Genomic DNA, 21,944 nt, shown 5'->3' with positions numbered 1-21,944 from the left:
TCTGAATATAGACCCATACCATGAAACAACAAATGTGGAACAGCAGCTCCATGGTCCAGTTCCTCCTCCTGGCATTGGCAGACAGGCGGGAACTGCAGCTCCTGCACTTCTGGCTCTTCCTGGCCATCTCCCTGGCTGCCCTCCTGGCCAACGGCCTCATCCTCAGCGCCGTAGCCTGTGACCACCACCTGCACACCCCCATGGGCTTCTTCCTGCTCAACCTCTCCCTCACAGACCTGGGCTCCATCTGCACCACTGTCCCCAAAGCCATGCACAATTCCCTCTGGGACACCACAACCATCTCCTACACAGGATGTGCTGCACAGCTCTTTTTCTTTCTGTTCTTCATGTCAGCAGAGTATTGTCTCCTCACCACCATGTGCTACGACCGCTACGTTGCCATCTGCAAACCCCTGCACTACGGGACCCTCCTGGGCAGCAGAGCTTGTGCCCACATGGCAGCAGCTGCCTGGGCCACTGGGTTTCTCAATTCTCTGCTGCACACAGCCAATACATTTTCCCTGCCCCTGTGCCAGGGCAATGCCCTGGACCAGTTCTTCTGTGAAATCCCACACATCCTCAAGCTCTCCTGCTCACATTCAGGCTACCTCAGGGAAATTGGCCTTCTTATGGTTAGTTCCTGTTTAGTGTTCGGTTGTTTCATTTTCATTGTTTTCTCCTATGTGCAGATCTTCAGGGCTGTGCTGAGGATCCCCTCTCAGCAGGGACGGCACAAAGCCTTTTCTACATGCCTCCCTCACCTGGCCGTGCTCTCCCTGTTTGTCAGCACTGTCCTGTTATCCCACCTCAAACCCCCCTCCATCTCCTTCCCATCCTTGGATCTGGCACTATCAGTTCTGTACTCAGTGGTGCCTCCAGCACTGAACCCCCTCATCTACAGCCTCAGGAGCCAGGAGGTCAAGGATGCCATAAGAAAAACGATGACTGGATGCTTTTCAGGAGCAATTATGTGCCAGGTTTCTGACGTGTAGCATTCAGAATGGGACTCCTTAATGGACCAGCCTTCCTGCTCAGGTTTTTCATGGAGGTCATCAGGTTGTTCTTGCAATAATTTTCTGTGCAATGAAATATTATTATGCATCTGCCTTCTAATTTCATGTCTACCCATTGAATTTGACCCAGAGATGTATAAATGATGAATTGTACTCTCTGAGTATTTAAACAAAATAAAGGACCCTGCAGTGCCTTCTTTGTCCAAGACCCTTCTTCTTAGATGTTCCTAAAGGACAGCACACTGCAGGACAGGGTGTATTTGCAAATGGGAAGGGGACAATAATCCCAGCCCAGCAGCACTGCCAGGGAGCAGCAGTGCTTGGTCTTTGCAGAGCTGCTCTCTTACCACTTCCACACTGTCCTCCTGAGCCCCTTTCTCCCTGTAAGGCCTGAGTGCTCTCTGAGCACAGTCCTGGGGGGTGGAAGCCCTTGGAGCACAGGCAGGGACAGGCTCTGGGAACTTGTGAAGCAGAGCTGGGCTCCCTTACAGCATCTCCAGGATGCTGTGGGATCTTCTGAGGCCACTGCATGGACTTGGTCACTTCTGCTGTGACCTTGCTCCAGGGCTGGAACTCTCCTGCAGTGACACCATGACACTCCTGCTCTCTGCTTTCCAGGTTTCATTTTTAGATCCAGTCTTCCCCTCCTGTTCACAGGGACATCCTGGGAGTGCTTCAGAGCTGCCATCCTGGGGCAGCTCCTGCCCAGCGTGGGCAGGCACAAGGTCTCTCCACCTGCCCCTCTCCCCTCCCCAGTGCCACTGTTTTCTGCAGCCTCCTCATCCTTGCCCAGTACAGCCCTCCTGGCACAGTTGGACACAGCCCTTGTTCTACCCCCTCCTCAGGCACCTGCCCAACCCCCTCAGCTCCAGCCTGAGGGCCAGAAACCTTCAGGGCAGGGAGGCACCGGGGAAAATGCTGAGGGAACCTTTCAGTTGCACTCAGATCCAATTGGAGAGGTTGGCCTCCTGGGAGAAATCCCTTTTAATTCTCCAGAACAACCAGGACAACCTGTGTTGTGTCCTGGGCACTCCTCTGGAAGTGTGGGCTATGGAAAAGGTTTTGGTGTCAGGGCTATTGAGAAGGCTGGGCAGTGTCACTGGGAGACCTCTCCCAAACACTTGGAAAGGCCAGAGCCATCCCAGAGCTTCCTGGGGCCTTGGTAAAGGCAGACATGGAAGCAGTCTGCAAACAGGGCAGCAAGGAGGGTTGGCAGAGTTCCAGCCTGCTCAGGCTCAGCAGGGAAGGGGATAGGGCAAGTCCTGCTGCAGCCATTCCCAGGCATGGGAAGGACAAGGCAGGGATTGCAGAACCCCTGTGGGAGGGAATAGAAGAGGATGTTGTGTGCCCAGACTTCATCAAGGCCCTTGACATGGTCTCCTGTTGTCTCCTCTCTCTCCAGACTGGTGAGAACTGGACTGAAGAAGTGGAAGATGTGGTGGGTGGGAAGTTGGCTGAATGAAGAGTGTCAAATCAAATCCATGGTACAAAGTCCCCTTGGCAGCAACTTCCTGATGAAATCCCTCAGTGACCAGCCCTTGAACACCACTAGAGAACATCTTTATTATCTCTCTGTACATTGGGACAAAATGTATTTTTAAGTCCTTTGTGAATGATGCCAAATTTCAAGGAGCTCTTAAGCAACCTGTCCTGGTTTAAAGACACATATTGGGGCGGGAACTCCAACAAAATAAATTCACTCCTCTTTTATTCCCCACCATTACAGGGAGACAAAATACAAGGAGGTTTAAGTGAAAAAAATAACAGATCACTTACAAGAAATATAGCAGCAAAAACAGCAATACCAACAAAACAGTTCAAAGCTACAACACAGAGAGAAGTTGCCTTCTCTCTCCCCTCCTGACCCAACTCCCTTTTGTAAACAGATAAAACCAGGGATCAACATGTACCTCCCTTCCCCCTTTTCTCCCTAAATGAACAAAGAACAAACATTAAACCAGGGGAAAGAGAGAGCAAAGCAAAATCTGGGAAACTCTCTGGTCTGAGATCAGTTGTGCTGCCCAAGAACACGCTGACACTACAGGTGTCCAAGCGGGGCAGTGGGGGGGAGGCAGCGGCTCTGCTTGATTCCATGGAGTTCTGGGGAGGCACAGTGGGTGCCATGAGACTCTTCAGTGTCACTACGGCCCCTTGGTTCCACGGGGTTCTGAGATGTCTCAGGGTTCCTTTTGTTCCATGAGACCCCACATGTCACAATGGTCCCTTGGTTCCATGAGATTCCACAGTGTCCCTGCATTCCTTTGGTTCCATGAGGCCCTGCAGTGTCACGGTGCCACTTGATTCCGTGACGTTAAAAAGAATCAGAATGGCCCCTTGATTTAAGGTCAACTGCACATGGGGCTGCCTTAGGGGGAGTGTGGGTACCCAGACAAGGGAGTTGTCCCCACCCTGGACTCAGCCCTGGGGTCACCACATCTGGACTGGTCTGTCTGTCTGTGAGGTTCCCCATACTGAAGGAATGAGGAAGAACTAGAGAGGGTCTAGAGGAGATCTGACAGGATGGAGCTTTTGTCCATATTGGAAATAGAATGAAATCTCCACAAAGAGTAGCATTCAAAGTTCAGACTGAAGGTGAAGAAAAAGAAATGTCACTCAACGGGGACCCTTGTGCTGCAAGAGGTCACTCAGAAGGAGGCAGGATCAGCCCATGGCTTTGTGTTCCAGGGAACAGCCAGAGCTGGTGCAGAGCCATCAGGGAGGGTCTAGAAATGCTGCTGGGAGGGGGTGGGAAAGCAGGAGGGGTGTGTGCAGCCTGCAAGGCCAGAGCAGCAGCAGGGCCAGGGCAGGACAGCCTGCAGGAGAGATGGCCAAGGGCTCTGGCAGGGCTGCAAGGCCCAAAGGCACCCAGGCCGTTGTCCCCTTGCCTCTGGCAGCTGCCTCTGCCACTCAGGCCACCACAAGCCACTTTCCTGGCAGGTTCTGCCCTTGGGTTCTGCCTCGCCCCTCCCTCAGCAGCCTGGCAGGGGTTGCCCAGTTTTGGGCCTTTGTTGTTCCTCCCCCTCCCATCCCAGTGCCCCCCAAACAGCCCTGAGCCAGCCGGGAGGGACAGGATCTGCTGGGCCAGGGCCTGGGGCTCAGCCCTTGGCCTTTGTGCTCCACAAAACCAAGGCAGGCTTTGCTCAGCATTGCAGGGGCCTGCCCAGAGCCTTTGTCTGCCTGCACTCCTGGCCTCCAAGGAGCTGCTCCAAGGAGTCCCTGGGGAGGCTTTGGCAGTGCCTGCCCTCAGTGGGGCCCAGCAATGCTTCAAGGCACTTGGACTTTGGCTTCTGACTTCTTCAGCAGCTGCTTCAATCTTCTCTCAGCACCTCAGGATCATGGGCTGGGCTGCAAACACACCGTGGGGCTCATTAAAATCCAGAAATCCCTCAGGATCTCTTTGTCTTCCTTTAATTGTCTTCAAGGCAATTTCAAAACAAGTCTTCAAAATTTGTACTTTTTTTGTTTTATTTCAATTATGGATATTTTTTAGTTCTGAAAAGAGGTGACAGAGGTGTTCTCTAAGTGATCTTGATGCTGAGTGTCTCCTCGGGAGATCCACACTGACCCTGGATGATCAACCTTGCTCCTCACCCCTCAATCTTACCGGTTCTGACATGATCCATTTTGGACTGACAGCTGATGCAACTCCAAACACACTGTGGGACCCATTAAAACACTGAAAAACAAATTATTTCCCTTCCTTTAATTGTCTTCAAGTCATCAAGACTTCTACAGCTAATTGGAGTTGTTTTGTAATTTAGCTATGGAGGAAGATTTTAAAGTGGGCATCACGAAAAAATATATGTTTTGATGAAAAGGAATGATTTACACAGAGCCTTGGGATGCAAGAGGGTCAGGGCACAAACGAATTGGATCCAAAGATAAGGGGTGAAAAGACATTAGTAGCACTTAATCATTGACCAATTGAACACTTATCAGGTGATTCAATAGCATGTGCTACAATTTTAACAGTGACTGAATTATAGATTCCCAAGAACAACCTTCACACCACAGTCAATTCACACCCACACCCAGGCAGAGATGTGTGGACACATCAAGAGCTGGGGGTGGAAAGGTCCCTCTCCCAAATTCTCCTTGTTGTCAGGGAAACACTCCCCCAAATCCCTTTGTGTTTGCCACAGACAAGGGTCACAGCTGGAGGAGTGTTTGTTGAGGGGGATCAGAATTGTCCTGGGCACCAGCGAGGGTCTTTGGAGTGTTGGAAACTGGAGGGTTCCCGAGCTGGGAGAGGCTGCCAGAGGTGTCCCACTGAGAGGGAGGTGCTGGGGAGCTGCCAGGGCCTCCCTCAGCCCCGCTGGGTGTGGGCTCCCAAGGGGACTGGCTTTAGTGATCTGCTGAATTTCCATCCTGGTGTCAGGAATGACTGGAGTTTCCAAACTATTTGGGAATTGTATCCAAACTGTTCCATTTGAGTTCTGATTCAGGTAGGGAACGTTCCAAGGTTTTCAGGGGATGACTGATTATCCGGTGTTCCCCAACTGCTCTTACACCCATCCCAGTCAGCTGGATGGTTTATTGACAATGTGTCCTGAGGGGCAGCACCTCGGATGCCATAGAAACCCCTCCCCCTGGATTAGGAAACCTTTGGAATTCAGGAGGTGTTCCAGTGGAGCATGACAATGAACAGCAATTTCCCTAAAGCCCAGAGCCCAGCAGAACAAAGGCAGGCCCCATCAGTGTCAGAGCAAAGGTCCCCCATCCCTGTGTCCCTGTGGCCGCTGAGGCGGCAGCGCAGGCCCGAGGCGGTGCCGGGTCCCGGTGCAGCCGGGGCAGAGCGGCGGCTGCGCGAGCGGCAACCCCGGCGGTGAGTGCGGCAGCCCCGTGGGAGCGGCGGCTCCGGGCACAGACGCCGGCGGCAGCCGCTGTGGCTCGTGGAACCGAGTGGCCATTGGGACACTGCAGGGCCTGCTGGAATCCAGGGGCCGGTGGGACACGGGGGAGCCTCTTGGAGCCAAGGGAACCCTGGGATATTCTGGAACATTGTGGAATCCAGGAGCCATTGTGACACTGCGGGGCCTCATGGAACCAAAGGAACCCTGACAGTTTTTGGAACCTCATGGAATCAAGGGACCTTTACTGGCAGGATGCTCTGATAATACCTAAACAATGGTCAGAGAATGCAAACAATGCACACTCTCTGTAGTGAGTTACTGCTGGTGTCAAGGTGCTGTTTTTAATGTTGAATTATGCTAAACCCAAAATGTTTCATGAAACTTCAAACACACATCCTGCTTTTTGAAGCAAGATTTGACAGATGAGCTGCTCCCTGGCCTGCAAATATGTCTGGCAGTCAAACCCTTGATAACTATAAAAGCCCTGCCCAACTTTCATGTGTCCGATTCTTCCACAGACTTCCTTGAAGTGTGTGGAGCTTCTGCCATGAAGCAGGGACAGCTCTTCATGGTCACTGGCCAGGGGTTAAGTGAAAGAGAGAGAACTACCCCCTGTCCTTGTGGGGTGAGTTACCTCAATCTCTGCTTCAGGATTGTTTCTTTTTGCTGGCTTTGATCCAACTGCTTTAATAGAATGACTTTGATAGACTACAATATCCTATCTTACACTATACTGCTAGGAGTTTTTTGGCTTTTATTCTGTGCACTAAATAATTCTGATTGAGGTCTTTTGTCTGTTCACTTGTCTGGTAAATTTTCTGTTCATTTGACATAATAAATAATTCATTTTATTGAAATATTTCTGATTTGCCATCACTAAAACCTGCAGGACAAAGTGATTGAATCACACCTCTATAATTCCTTCAATCGAAACCAAAATCTGAGTCTGAGATTGGATCCAGCCACAGTCAGGCTCCTCTCTGAGAAGGAATTTAGAAAGCAAGGGGGTCCTTTGTGCACCTCGTAGCTCAACGAGACGGCTTCTGCCATCAACTTTGTCTAAGCCTTCCACCCCCCAGCCCCAAGCCATGACACATGGGCATGTCTTGTGCATGCAGTGCAAACATGGGCTCCTGAGCTGGTCATTTATGTCCCTCCTTGGAGGGAAGAACAAGCCCAATGGCCTGGGGTGAGAGGCCAGTGCTGGGAGCGGCGCTGGCTGTGCCAGGGCACTGCTGGGTGCCCCCACCCTGAGCACTCCCCCCCTTGTGCTGGTCACTGCTGGTTTCCTCTGCAGGGCGTTGTGTTGGGCACATCCTGGAGAGCAAAGTGGAAAGCAGATGGAAGCTTTGAGGCCCTGGCCTGAGGAGATGCCCCTGCAGGATGGCAGTGCTGCTGCAGAGGTCAGCTCTGTGCCAGCAGTGCCCGTGGCTGTCCCTGCCTGCAGTCCCTGGACAGTCCTGCAGCAGGACTGGGACCGACTGCCAGAGCACTGAGGCCTCCAACAACACAGGGCTCTGCAGGACAGTGTGGAAGGGAAGGGAGAGGAGGCCAGGCAGGAGAAGGGCTGCTGCTCCCTGGCAGTGCTGCTCTGCTGGGACTCTTTTCTGGCCCAGCTCTGCACAGAGTCACCGACCCTGCAGCTGCAGAGAAGTCAGAGAGGAAAGATGTCAGGCAAACAAGCCAATGCAGAGTTCTTTATTTGGTTGAAGCACAGAGTGAGTACAATTGCCAATTTGTACAGCCTGTGAACCAGGCTAGAAAGGCCTACACTGAATTGAAAATGGTGTATATATATAAAGATATAAATATATATCCTTATAGATATATTTACAGATATACAGTTTTTTTGGTGTGAACAAATTGTTACAAAAATAACACTCCTATCAAGAGCAAAAAATCAAAGAAGATACGGTGGGCCTTCAATGAAGTCCATAACAGGATTGGCCTTTAATGAGGTACATAACATGCAGAAGAAGGAGAGTTTATTGCTTCTGAAAAACACCCAGTTATCAGTTTCCTCAGAGCATCCTTAAGCTCCTGGTTCCTCAGGCTGTAAATGAGGGGGTTCAGTGCTGGAGGCACCACTGAGTACAGAACTGCCACCACCAGATCAAAGGATGGGGAGGAGATGGAAGGGGGCTTCAGGCAGGCAAAGAATGAGGTGCTGACAAACAGAGAGACCACAGCCAGGTGAGGGAGGCACGTGGAAAAGGCTTTGTGCCGTCCCTGCTGAGAGGGGATCCTCAGCACAGCCTTGAAGACCTGCACATAGGAGAAAACAATGAAAACAAAACAACCAAACATTAAACAGGCAATAACCACAGTGAGCCCAATTTCCCTGAGGTAGCCTGAGTGTGAGCAGGAGAGCTTGAGGATGTGTGGGATTTCACAGAAGAACTGGCCCAGGGCATTGCCCTGGCACAGGGGCAGGGAAAATGTACTGGCTGTGTGCAGCAGAGCAATGAGAAACCCAGTGGCCCAGGCAGCTGCTGCCATGTGGGCACAAGCTCTGCTGCCCAGGAGGGTCCCGTAGTGCAGGGGTTTGCAGATGGCAACGTAGCGGTCGTAGCACATGATGGTGAGGAGAAATACTCTGCTGAGATGAAGAAACAGAAAGAAAAAGGCCTGTGCAGCACATCCCATGTAGGAGATGGTTGTGGTGTTACGGAGGGAATTGTGCATGGCTTTGGGGACAGTGGTGCAGATGCAGCCCAGGTCTGTGAGGGAGAGGTTGAGCAGGAAGAAGCCCATGGGGGTGTGCAGGTGGTGGTCCCAGGCTACGGCGCTGAGGATGAGGCCGTGGGCCAGGAGGGCAGCCAGGGAGATGGCCAGGAAGAGCCAGAAGTGCAGGAGCTGCAGCTCCCGCCTGTCTGCAAATGCCAAGAGGAGGAACTGGTTGGGGGAGCTGCTGTTGGACATTTGCTGCTCCTTAGGACAGGGTCTGTTCAGAAAAGGAAAGCACAGGGAACAATTAAGACAGCCCCCTCTTGGCAAAGCCAGTGCAGTTTTCAGGGAAGTCCCCTCCAAGTCAAGGCATTTCTTTTCTCTGATTTGTGCTCTCTGAGGGTGCTGTGAGGAGCAGGAGCTCTGGCCATGTGCTGCCAAGGACTCAACCATGCAAGTCACTGTCCTTGCCCACAGCCCTTCTGCCCCAGCCCTGGCAGCAGCTCCCCGGGCTGGCTGAGAGCTGCCCCTGGCAGGCAGCAGAGTCCCTGCCCAGCACAGCACCCTGGGCTGCAGGACCCTGCTCTGCCCCACAGCCCTGGCCACCCCTGGCTGCACCCCCGGCTCACAGTTCTTCCAAAGTGCCCCAAAACAGCCCCTGCTCACCCATCCCATCAGCTGGGGCTGGGCCAGCTTTAGGAGATGCCTCCAGGAGCTGCCCCTGCACTGCCCTGCAGCCACAGACTCACCATGTGCAGCCCTGCCAAGATTCCTCCTGCAGGGAGCTCTCAGCCCTCCTGCCAGTGCTGAGCCCCTTGAAGCTCTGTCTGTGCCCTGCTGGTGTCCCTGAGCTGCCCTGGCAGTGCCCTCAGCCCTGCTGGGCTGTGCAGAGGAGCTGCTCACCAGCAGAGCTGTCTCTTTGAAGCTCTTCTTGCTTGCCAGCAGCTCCCTGTGTACCAGGAGCCCGGCCCAGCTCAGCAGCACAGCAACAGCCCCAGGCATTTCATGACCCTCAGGGGGATTGATGTTGTTTACATGAGACTCAGCCCCTGAGAGTAAATTCAAACAACTATTCAAGAAGTCAAAGTGAGATTGAAACACTAAAGTTTGTCATAGTGCTAATGAGTCTCACTGAGGGACACAACTGAGAACTTGTCCCCAGGTTCCAGATAGAGCAGAAAAGTGCAGACAGTGATGACAAGGATGGACAAGCAAGGGAAAGGTGGCTCTGATGCTGAATAAACTTTGACTTGTTTCCTTAATCTAGAGGACCAAGCCCTGACCCCCAGCCCCTGGGAAGGCAGATCCTGTCACTGCCTCATTCCTCTGGGCTCTTCCTGGGGCACTGGGATGTGGGATGTGCAATGCCAAGGGCAGGACCATGGGGTGGCACCTGCCAGGCTGCTGAGCAGGGACAAGGAGGCCATGAGGCCCCAGGGCTGCAAGGGCCACTCCCCTCCTCCTGGCATCAGGGGCACAGACAGCAGCCATGGCCAAAGGCCTGCAGAAGGTGGCTGTGTCAGGGCCTTTCAGCTTCTCCCCCTCCCTGTCTCCTCTCCAGCCCAGGCTGTCCTACGGTGTCCATGCCCTGCCCCTTTCCCTGCAGGCTGTCGTCATCCCCCCGGCTGCCCCACCTGGCTGGCACCTTCCTGCACTGACATCTCTGCATCCTCCCTGGCTCTTCCTGGGCACACAAAGCCTTGGGCTCATCCAGACTCCTTCTTTGTGACATATTGCACCACAGCACTGACCTCAGAGGGAAATTTCTGACTTCTTGTCACCAGTCTAGGCCACCCCAGCTGCCCTTGGTGGCACTAGTTCTTTCTTAGGCTGTTTTCTGACAGGAAGAAAAGTTCCACCAGCTCTGACACCCCCCTTCCAGACCTCTCAGGCTACTCCTCTACTGTCCTCAATCTTCACACCCCTGACCCCTCAGCCTCTATATATGGGTCATGTGCTTGAGGCCCCAAATTCCTTCTTGAGGGATCTCTGGGACCTCTCCAAGGTTTTGGAAGATGACAATAGAGTGCTCTGATCCCAGGAAACACAGAAGGACACTTTTTCCCAAGGGTTGTCTTGGCAGAATGAGGCACAATCTCTTTAAACTTTCTGGCACAAGGGAGCTCTGAGCTCTGGGTACAGAGGGAGGTCCAAGTGCCAACCACTGGAGTGGGAGCTACAAATCATCAGGGCTTGTGTTCTTTGGAGGGCCAGACACTGGTGAGAGTGGGGGGGGGTGTGCCCATGGAAGGACTTGAAGGGCACAATGAACTGTCTCAAAACACTGTCAAAGCAGGAAAATCCCATAAGGCACCACAACACACAAGCACTGGTGGCAAACAGGAAGGCCTTTAATTCCAAGGCCTAAAGGGAGGTGAAGCTTTGGAAGTAGCCCCCAGGACAGAATTGCACTGTGCAGAGTGTGGGAAAGAGCAGACAGCCCCAACAGGAAGGCAGGGCTGGTAAGGCAGGTCTGGGGAACCCATCCAGACAAAGATTCCCACCTGCAGACTGGAAGCACACCGGGCAAAACTCCCACCGTGGCAAGCTGTGGGAAAGGAAGCAAGTCCTTGTAGACGTGCCAGCCCAAGCTGTGGGAACAGCATCTACCCCCCTGAATACCCAGGGCTTGGGCTGTATAAAAGTGATAGCCCAGAAGCACAACTTGGGGACCCTCCACCGAGCAGAGCAGGGTGAAGAAGGACCGGTGGGATGTCCCAGGGATCTCCATGGTGTGATACATTTACTTCATCTCTGTCTCTCTCTCACTTTCTTCCCATCACCCCCTTCTTTTCTCTCTTTCTATTTCTTTCTCTCTCTCTCCCTCCTATTTACTGTTAAATCAAGCCTGGACTGCTGACTTTGGCACATGGTCTCCTTTGCAGCTGAATTTGGGCCGAGGCTTCTTTTAATAATGGGCACCTGACAGTATCCATGAGGTTTTACAGTGTGGGATTGGCCACTGGATTCCATGAGGTTCCACAGAGTCGCAGGGTCCATTTGGCTTCGTAAGGCTCTGCAGTGTGATAATGGACCCCTGATTCCATGGGTTTGCAAAATGTCTCAGGACTCCTTTGGTTCTAGGAGGCCCCACATATCACAGTGGCCCCTTAGTTCCATGAGATTCCACAGTGTCCCAGGAATCCTTTGGTTCCATGAGGCCCTGCAGTGTCACAGTGGCCTAGTAATTCCATGTGGTTCCACATTGTCCCAGGGTTCCTTTGATTTCATGAGTCCCTGAGGTTCCTCAGTGTCACAGTGGCCCCTTGATTCTATGAGGTCCCGGAATGTCTCAGGGCTCCCCTGGTTCCATGAGGCCCTTCATGACACAATGAACCCTTGGTTCCATGAGATTCCACAGTGTCCCAGGGTTCCTTTGGCTCCAGAAGGCCCTACAGTGTCACAATGGCCCCTTTACTCCAGGAGGTTCCACAGTGTCCTTGCTGGAACACACAGGGCTGTAATGTTGTCACCCCTGCAGAGCTGCCTCCAGCTCTGGGCTCCAGCACAGGAAGGACATGGACCTGTTGGAGCGAGACCAGAGGGGAGCAGCAAGAGGATCAGAGGGATGGAACAGCTCTGCTGTGAGGAAAGGCTGAGAGAATTGGCATTGTTGAGGCTGGAGAAGAGAAGGTTCCAGGGTAACCTAATTGTGGCCTTGCAGTGCCTGAAGGAGCCAACAAGAAAGATGGAGAGAGACTATTTACAAAGTCTTGAAATGACAGGACAAGGGGGAATGGCTTCACACTGACAGAGGGAAGGATTAGATGGGATATTAGAAAGAAACTCTTGGCTGTGAGGGTGTCGAGATCCTGGCACAGGTTGCTCAGAGGAGCTGTGGCTGCCCCATCTCTGGAAGTGTTGAAGGCCAGGCTGGATGGGTCTCAGAACAATCTGGTGTAGTGTCAGGGGGTTGGAACAAACCCAGGCAGGAGTTTGGGGGGCTGTGTGTGTGTCCCTAAGGAGGACACTTGCCTTATTATTGCTTATTATTTGTAATCTCTTATAGATCTATCATACAACACCTAAGGATGGATTCTATAGAATATGTGCCATAGATATTTGGGTTGGGTCTGGCTGAGCTGCAGTTCAGTTCCCCACAGCAGCCCTCCCAGGGCTGGGCTTGGCATTGGCAGCTGGAAGGGGGTTGAGAACACCCCAGTGTTTTGGCCCCTGCTGAGCACAGCACCAACACTGGGACATTCCTTCCTTAGCTGAGGGCAAGAGCCTGGCAGGGGACCCAAGTAGGCCAGCTGAGCCCAACTGAGCCAAGGGACATTGCAGCCCATGGGAGGTCAGCTCAGCTCTAAAAGCTGAGGCAGGGAGCAGGAGGGGGGCATTCATTGTCTGATGGCTGCCTGCTGAGGAACCGTCCCGCGGACCCAAGCCCTGCTCCTCGGGAGTGGCCGACCATGGCTGCTCATGGGAAGCAGAGAACAAACCCTGCTGTCTTTGGCTTCTGTGTGCACAAGCTTTACTTTGCTTTTTCCTTTAAAAAACCTACCTTATCTCAACCCACTATTTTTTTTTTCCACCTTACTCTCTCCCCTGTCCTGTTGAGAAGGGGAGTGATAGAGCGGCTGGGAGGGCACCTGGTGTCCAGCCAAGGTCAACCCACCACACACTTGAACACTTCCAGAGACTCCACCACCTCCCTGGGCTACTTGTTCCAATGATTGAACACTCTCTCAGAGGAAAAAGGGTTTCTTTAATACCTAATATGAACCTTGCCCAATGCAATTTAAGCCCATTCCCTCAAAACCTTTCACTACAGCCTTAGCAGAGAAGACCAACCCCTGCCGCACTAAAACCTCCTTTCAGGTCATTGTAGAGAGCAATGAGGTCCCCCCTGAGCCTCCCCTTCTCCAGACTCAACCAGCCCAGTTCCCTCAGCCGTCCCTCAGCAGACATGTTTTCCAGAGCCTTCCCCAGCTCCGTTCCCTTCTCTGGACACGCTCCAGCCCCTCAAGGGCCTTTTGGCACTGAGGGGCCACAACTGGACACAGCACTCCAGGTGGGGCCTCCCCAGTTCCCAGTACAGAGGGGCAATCAGTTCTCTGCTCCTGCTGGCCACACTCTTCTCCACAAAGGCCACCATGCCCTTGGCCTTCTTGCCCCCCTGGGCACACTCTGCCTCATATCCAGCCCCTGTCAAGCAGCACCCCCAAGTCCCTTCCTGCTGAGCAGCTCTCCAGCCCCTCTGCCCCCAGCCTGGAGCATTCCAGGGGGTTGTTGGGACCAAAATTCAGCCCCTGACACTTGGCCTCATTGATCCAGCCTGTCCAGATCCCTCTGCAGAGCCTTCCTGCCCTCCAGCACATCCAAAATCAAACACAACATGGTGTTGTCCACGACTTTCCTGAGGGGTCACTCGATCCCCTGGCCCAGACCATCAAGAATGATGTTAAACAGGAGCAGCCCCAACCCTGACCCCTTGGGAACCCCACTAGTGACCAGCCCCACCTGGATTTCCTTCCATTCCCCACCACTCCCTGGGCCATCAGACACTTTGTCACCCAGCAAACAGTTCCCCGGGCAAGCCATGAGCAGCCAGTTTGTGCAGGAGATGCTGGGGGAGATGGTGCCAAAGGCTTTCTGGAATTCCAGAGAGACACATCCCCAGCCTTTCCCTCAGCTGCTGAGCGGGTCCTTTGTCAGAGAAGGAGATGAGGTTGGTCAGGCAGGACCTGCCTTTCCCAACCCCACGCTGGCAGGGCCTGATCCCCTGGTTGTCCTGCCCCTGCCATGGGATGGCACTGAGGAGGATCTCCTGCATGGACTTCCCTGGTCCTGAGGTCAATGGGACAGGCCAGGAGTTGCCCAGATCCTCCTTTTGGCCCTTCCTGTGCATGGGCATCCCATGTGCTTGTTGCCAGTCAGCTGGGACTTGTGCAGTTGTGCAGCACTGCTGGGCAATGAGTGAGAGTGGCTTGGCCAGCTCTTTCTCCAGCTCCCTCAGGACTCTTGGCTGCATCCCATGTGGGCCCAGGCACTTGGGGGGGTCTCACTGGCAGAGCAGGTCACTGACCATTTCCTCCTGCATTGTGGGGGCTTCACTCAGCTCCCCATCACCAGCTTCCAGCCAAAGCCTGCCTGCCAGGTGTCCAAGGGGTCAGTTCTGCTGCCCCCTCCTTCCTTCCCCCACAATGGAAAACTCCCTCATTTTGGGTCCCTGTGCCCCAGATGGCTCCGACCACCACCTCACCCACCAGTCCCACAATCATGGAATGCTTTGGCTTGGGGGGCCTTAAAGAGCATCTCAGCACCCTCAGATTCAAGATTTCCTTCCTACTGCCTCCTGGAACTCTTCCCTCTATCCGTGTGAAGCCACTGCCCCTTGTCCTGTCACTCCAGGCCCTTGTCCAAAGTCTCTCTCCATCTTTCTTGTTGGCTCCCTTCAGGCACTGCAAGGCCACAATTAGGTCACTCCAAAGCCTTCTCTTCTCCAGCCTCAACAATCCCAATTCTCTCAGTCTTTTCTCACAGCAGAGCTGCTCCATCCCTCTGATCCTCTTGCTGCTCCCCTCTGCACTCGCTCCAACAGGTCCATGTCCTTCCTGTGCTGGAGCCCAGAGCTGGAGGCAGCTCTGCAGGTGGGGCAGCATTACAGCCACGCATGTTCCAGCAAGGACATGGTGGAACCTCATGGAACCAAGGACCATTGGGACACTGCAGGGCCTTCTGGAGCCAAAGGAGCCCTGGGACACTATGGAATCTCATGGAATCAAGGGAGCACTGTCACCCTGGGAAAACTCAGGGAATTCAGGGCCCATTGTGACACTGCAGCTCCCCATGGAACAAAAGGAACCCTGGGACGCTGCAGAAACTCATGGAACCAATGGACCACTGTGACATTGAGGGGGCTGATGGAATCAGGAGTCCATTGGGACAATCCAGGGCCTCATGAAATCAAAGGAATTCCGGGACATTGTCGAGCCTCCTGGAACCAAGGGTTCCTGCTGACATGGGTGTCCTCCTGGAACCAAGGGAGCCCTGAGATATTTCTGAACCTCCCAGAATCCAGGGGCCATTGGGACCCTGCAGAACCTCCTGCATTCAAGTGCTCCTTGTGAAACTGCAGGTTCTCCTGGAACCCAAGGATTCCTGGAACACTGCAGAGCTCACGGAAACAAGGGGCCACTGTCCCACTGCAGCTCCTTCTGAAGCACAAGGGACCCTGGGACAATGGGAAATCTCTGAGAATCCAAAGGGCATTTGGGGACTGCAGGGCCCCATGGAACTAAAGGAACCTTTGGAGACTGTGGAAGCTCATGGAATCCAGGGGCCATTGGGACATGTGGGGCCTCCTGGAAGCAAAGGAACCCTGATAATTTCTGTGGGAACAAGTTAAGGCAGCAGCAGCTGCATTCAGTTAATCAGAATCATCAAGGAGTGTTTTGGCCTTGACTGGTGTTTTCCATCCAGAGAGTGCTGTTTGCCAAAGTGGAAACCACTTGGAATGCTCTGCATGGCAGCCTGTGTTTTTCTCTGGTGGCTGAACACAGCCAGCACATGAGGGGAGGGGAATGTGTGGGATCAGGGCACTGCTTTGGGGCCATGCTGGGAATTCTGGTGGACTAAAAGACAAACACCAAGTGCTGCTCACAAGAGAAAAGAATAAAAGGGGACCACGGAAAAGTGTTGGCGGACAAGTCCCGCAATGGAACTCTGTGTGTGCAGCCTCATTTTCTCCTTCAGTGCCTACAGGAAAGGGGGCAAACTGGGGTTTGGGAGCCCAGAACTGGTCGGTAGGAAATTGGGGATTGAGGGGACAGTAGGAAAGTGGGAGGAACAGGGAGAAGGGTGGAAAAGGGAGGGTGGTCTTGCGAGTCTGACGGTCCCATGGTGGTCTTTGGGCACAGGGGGGTTGGCCAAGAGGGGTGGCCCCCCTGAGCTCCCAACTTCCTGGGGGGTGCTGGGGGCTGCTGGATCCAATCTCAGCCTTGGATTATGCCAACACTTTCAGTTTAGAGGAATTACAGGGGTGTGACTGAATTACTTTTGTCCCCCAGGTTTTAATGATGGCAAATCAGATCTATTGATAAAAAGGAATTTATTTAGGGTTACAAATGATCAGACAAAAGATCTTCATCAGAGTTATTTACTGCACAACAGAAACACTAAAACTAACAGGAGTACAGAATAAGATAGGACAGGGCTCTACACTAAAGCAATTGTTGAAGCAATTCTACTCAAGCTGGTACAAAAGCAAGAATTCTTAATGAGAGATGGATGGAATTCCCCCAGACCAACGATCAGGGGGAGATCTCTGCTCTCAACCTCGAGGAGTAATGTTGGAGGGGTCCCCAGCCAAGGCAGGAATCTCCACACACACCCCAGGAAGGGTTCTGTTGGAAGAAGCTGCCCCTGTGAAAGGGGACTGGCCCTTTGTGATTGAAAGGGATGGACTGACAGTCACTGGACTCCAGGGGTTGCCTCAGCATCAGGGGGTTCATTTGGGGTGGAAGCAGCGGCCAAAGCTCTTCCCATAGTTGGGGCTTCCTTTACCTGTGGGTCCGTTGGTGTTGGGTCAAGCCAGACTTATTGGTGAAGCTCTTCCCACACTCCCCACACTTGTAGGGCCTCTCTCCAGTGTGGATGCGCCGGTGGGTGACGAGGTTGGAGTTCTGGTTAAAGCTCTTCCCGCAGTCGGTGCAGCGAAAGGGCCTCTCATCCGTGTGAGTCTGCTGGTGCTGGATGAGATGTGAGCTGCGTGTAAACCTCTTCCCACACTCCCCACACTTGTAGGGTCGTTCCCCAGTGTGGATGCGCCGGTGGGTGACAAGGGTGGAGTTCTGTTGGAAGCCCTTCCCACAGTAGGTGCAGTGCAAAGCCCACTCCCCTGTGTGTGTCGGCTTGTGCTTCAGGAGATCTGAGCTGGTCTGAAACCCCTTCCCACATTCCAAGCACTTGTAGGGCCGTTCTCCAGTGTGGATGAGCTGGTGGGAGCGGAGGCTGGAGCTGATCCTGAAGCTTTTCCCACACTCCACACACCTGTAGGGCTGTTCCCCAGTGTGAATGCGACGGTGCACATGGAGGCCAGAGCTGTTCCTGAAGCTCTTCCCACATTCTCCACACGTGTAGGGACGTTCCCCAGTGTGGATGTGCTGGTGGCGGATCAGGTTGAAGCTGTCCCTGAAGCTCTTCCCACATTCCAAGCACGTGAAGGGCTTCTCCCTGCTGGGAGGCTGCTCAGGGACCACCAGGTCAGAGCTCCCCCTCAAGCTCCAACCGCCTTCCCGGCACAGGTTGGCTCTTTCCTCCTCAGAGCACCCTGGGATGGCTTTGGAGCCCCTCCTGCGGGGGGATCTCCGGCCCTTTTCCTCCCCGCTGCCTTCCTGCGCCGGGGAGCCCTTCAAAACGGCCTCTCCCACCAGGGTCTCACGGGGGGATTTGTCCTCCGGGCTCTCCGGCCTCACCTCGGGGCCTGGGGCAGGAAGCAAGAAGGACAGGCAGGGGATTTGCCTCCGGCCCACAGGGAAGGCCAAGGACATCCCCCCAACTCCGGCCCCGGCAGGACGGCGGCGCCAGCGGGGTTGTCCTGCAGCCGGGGCCATGCTCGGCTGACCGAGCCAGCACAACACCCGCCCAAAGGGACACTGACTTCCTCCTCACCTGCCTGGGGGGACCAAGGCATCTTCCTCTTCCTCGCAGCCTCCTCCTCCATCCGACCAAGCTTTGGGAAGGACAAATCCTGATGGGGGGAAAACAAGGGCTGAGTGCGTTGGCTTGGGGGTTCCTCCTGCCCAAGTCCATCTCTAGAACTCACCGGGCATCCTGTGACCATAAAAACCTCCAAAACACCAAGATTCAGCCCAGAAAAACCCAAAACACCAAGATTCACACAAAAATTACTCAGAAATAGCAGGAAGACCCTTACCCCCTCAAATTGCAAAAAGTTGAAATTTAGCTAAAAATACTCCAAAATATTAAGATTAGCCCAAAAAATCTCTCCCAGAAGTTCCCCGTCATTCATCTCTCCCCTCTGGAATTCAGAAGGTCTCTCCTCTCTGGGATGCTGAGGTCCCACTTAGGGATGCTGGGAGTGTTGGGGCTCCCAAGGGTCCCTTCTCTTCTGACTCTCGCCTTACGGGTGCCACATTCCCAGACATTCCCCCTCTCCAGGTTCTCCACTGTGTTGTCCCGGGGATCCCAGAGGTCCCCACTGTCCAGGTTTCCCCTTCTCCGCTCCCCCGTCTCAGGCTTCTGAGTCGCTTCTCTCGCCCCTTTCCCATCGTGGCCGCTCCGCTCACTGGACAGCGGCAGGAATGGCAGGGACAGGGGCGGAGCAGGAACACAAACAGCAGGAAAACAAGCACCTCCACCCCCAACCCGTGGGTGCTCTGGAAGGGGAAACTCCTCCCAAATACCCTCAGGGGAGCGCGGGGAATCGTGACATACTGGGGCTGCCAGCACAGATTTCCCTGCAAAGTCTGCAGGGAGTCAAGCTCTGGAGAGGAGATTGTGCCCCATGGATGGGATTGCAGAGGTTCCCTCAGGTCCCCAGAATCAATCAGCAACCAGGAATAGACACAAAAGGGCCCCCCAAAGAGTTCTGGGGGAGTGTCCTGTAGGGAGGGGACAGTGTCACCCCACCAGGGCAGGGCTGGCAAGTGGGAGGCTGCTCCAGGGGTCTGCAAGAGGCCTCGTGCTCTGCTCGGCCCCAGCACTGCCTGGTACCAACACCCCCGGCTGCCCCCGGCCCTGGGCAGCTCTGCTGCCACAGGCTGTGCCCTCACCGTGGCCCTGCAATGGCCCTGCCTGTCCCTCACCCGGGGCCCTGCCCGTGGCCCTGTCCCTTGGCTCTCTCTGCCAGCTCAGTGTGGGGCACACGGGCTGGGGGTCCCTCCCAAGCCCCCCGGGCAGCCGGCGTTGGCTGGGGGGATGTGAGGGCTGGGCCTGCTCAGCACAGCCCCGGCCTCGTGCCCAGCGCCTCTTTCCTGACCCACACAAGACCTTCCCGCCCCCCCAGGGCTCCCCTGCTGCTGCCTCTGCTCCTGGCCCTGCCTTTGCTGCTCCCTTGGCTGGGGCAGCGGCTGCAGGGGGGGATGGCAGCAGCTTCAGCTCCACGGCACTTCCTGGGGGGAGCTCAGCCCGGGGGGACGGGCAGGGACCTGATGGGGATGGACAGGGGCCCAGCAGGGACAGACAGGGCCTGCAGGGGAAGGCACAGGGACAACCTGGCCCCCCACACTGACAGGGCTGTCTCTGCTCCTCCTTGCAGGCTCCGTGGCCAGGCACAGTTTGTGTTCCTGGGTGCCCACCATCTCAGCACTTGGAGACGCTCAAATCAGCGCCCGCAGCTCTGCAGCAAAGCCCCAGCTCACCTGGCACACAGGGGATGGAGACAGCACCTTCTCAGGGATGGGCATTCACAGCTTCTGTCTCTTCCCCACCACGGGGCTCTCCTTCCTCAGCAGCACCTCTGCCTTGCACTTATTCTCAGCCTCACCTCAGGGACAGCTCTGGGCTCACCTCCGCGCCACTTCTCAGCCTCACCTCAGGGCCTGGGCTCAAGGACAGGAACCTGCAGGGAGGGGACATCAGGTGCAAGCTCAGGGCTGCCTGCTTGCACTGCACTCTGGGCTTCTTTCTCCTTCTACAACCAGCCCACAACTCAGCCTGCGTTGCTAACACCACACATTTACAGACTAACCTTGGAGATAGATATGGACAGACATCTCTATCACCCTGGGGATGGAGCCTCAAGCATGTGCTGCCATAGGAATGGCAATCAGAGAATCACAGAATCAGCCACGTTGGAAAAGACCTCCAAGATCATCAAGTCCAACCCTGGATCCAACCCTGCTGTGTTTCCCAGACCATGGCACTGAGGCCACATCCACTCTCACCTTCAACACCTCCAGGGACGCTGACTCCACCCCCTCCCTGCCCACCCCATTCCAAGGCCTGATTACTCTCTCTGCAAAAAATTGCTTCCCAATATCCAACCTAAACCTCCCCTGGCACAGCTCCAGACCCAGCCCTCTTGTCCTACTGCTGCTTCCTGGCACAACAGCCCCACCCCCACCTGGCTCCAACCTCCTGGCAGGGACTTGCAGACAGTCAGGAGGTCTCCCCTGAGCCTCCTCTTCTCCAGCCTCAACACCCCCAGCTCCCTCAGCCTCTCCTCACACCACTTGTGCTCCACTCCCTTCCCCAGCCTCGCTGCTCTTCTCTGCACCTGCTCCAGCCCCTCCAGGGCCTTCCTCAACTCAGGGGCCCAGAGCTGGACACAGCACTCCAGGGGTGGCCTCACCAGCGCTCACTCCAGCCCAACAATCACTTCCCTGCTCCTGCTGACACACTCTTCCTCACACAGGACACCAGCCATTGGCCCTCTTGGCCACCTGGCCACACTCTGCCTCCTCTTCAGCTTCCTGTCCATCCCCACTCCCAGCTCCCTTTCTGCCTGCCTGCTCTCCAGACACTCTGGCCCCAGCCCGGGGGGCTGACGGGGCTTCTTGTGCCCAAAGGGCAGGACCTGGCCCTTGGCCTGCTGGAACCTCATCCCCTTGCAATCAGCCCATGGATCCAGCTGGGCCAGGTCCCTCTGCAGAGCCCTCCTGCCTTCCAGCACATCAACACACCCCCAGCTTGGGGTCACCTGCACATTTGCTGATGAAATGCCTGGTTCTGCAGCAGCTGCAGATGCTCAAGGGGCAGCAGGACCAAGTCAGGGGCCTGGGGGGACCTGGGGGGCTTTGGGGTCTGGGAGGGTCCTGGGGGAGCTGGGGAGGGGCTTTGGGGATTGGGGGTACAAACCAGGACAGACCAGTACAGACCAGGACAGACCAGTACCTCCTCACTGCTCCCTGGATCTCTCCTGGAGCTGGGCCACGTTGTCCTGGGACACCTGAGCCCCCCCAGTGCCCTCCCAGTACAGCCCAGTGCCCCCAGTACAGCCCACTGTGTTCCTGTCCCAGGGTGCCAGGGTGCCCCCCTCTTTGGGGAGGTTGGAATGGATTTGAGGGGGGGGCTGGGGGAGATCTGAAGGGATCTGGGGGTTTGGATGTGGAATTTGGGGGGTTTAGGGGTCTTTGGGTGTATTTGGGAGAGTTAAAACAGGTTTTGGGGGCATTGGGGCATCAAAGGGATCTGTGGGGGGAGGGGACTAAAGGGAAAATGAAGGTTAAGGGACATATGGGGAGGTTAAAGAGGTCTGGGGGGGGAGATGAGGGGCTGCACCAAGAGCAGCTGAGTCCTGAGACCTCCCCGGTGTCCCCAAGACCCTCTTGGTGTTCCTAATTCCCCCCCTGACACTCCAAGACAACCCTGGTGTCTCCAGTGTCCCCAGGGCCTCCCCATTGCCATTATTCCCCCCTTGACACCCCCAATTCCACTGGCCCCAAGCGCCATGCCTGATGTCCCCAACCCTCCATCTCACCCCAAGAGCCCCCCCTGGACCCTC

General features: G+C 55.0%; 1 protein-coding gene and 1 pseudogene across 1 annotated transcript; one reads left to right on the top strand and one right to left on the bottom strand.

The window, feature by feature from the left end:
* The first annotated feature begins 32 nt into the window (after window positions 1-32).
* LOC113999625 (olfactory receptor 14J1-like) lies at window positions 33-992 on the top strand. The gene has a single exon (XM_027743213.1). The coding sequence runs from the start codon at window positions 33-35 to the stop codon at window positions 990-992; it is 960 nt and encodes a 319-aa protein (XP_027599014.1).
* Window positions 993-7,766: 6,774 nt separating this feature from the next.
* On the bottom strand, window positions 7,767-8,443 carry LOC113999630 (annotated as a pseudogene).
* Between the last annotated feature and the right edge of the window lie 13,501 nt (window positions 8,444-21,944).

The sequence above is a fragment of the Pipra filicauda genome, unplaced genomic scaffold (assembly GCF_003945595.2).
Source record: "Pipra filicauda isolate LSUMZ 115617 unplaced genomic scaffold, ASM394559v2 scaffold826_size71731_pilon, whole genome shotgun sequence".
NCBI classification, from domain to species: domain Eukaryota; kingdom Metazoa; phylum Chordata; class Aves; order Passeriformes; family Pipridae; genus Pipra; species Pipra filicauda.
The sequence above is the reverse complement of the archived record's forward strand: the minus strand, read 5'-3'. Positions and strand labels throughout refer to the sequence as shown.

What these genes read in the sequence shown, in the direction of transcription:
- LOC113999625 (XM_027743213.1), top strand. Translation starts at nt 33, where the DNA reads ATGTGGAACAGCAGCTCCATGGTCCAGTTCCTCCTCCTGGCATTGGCA.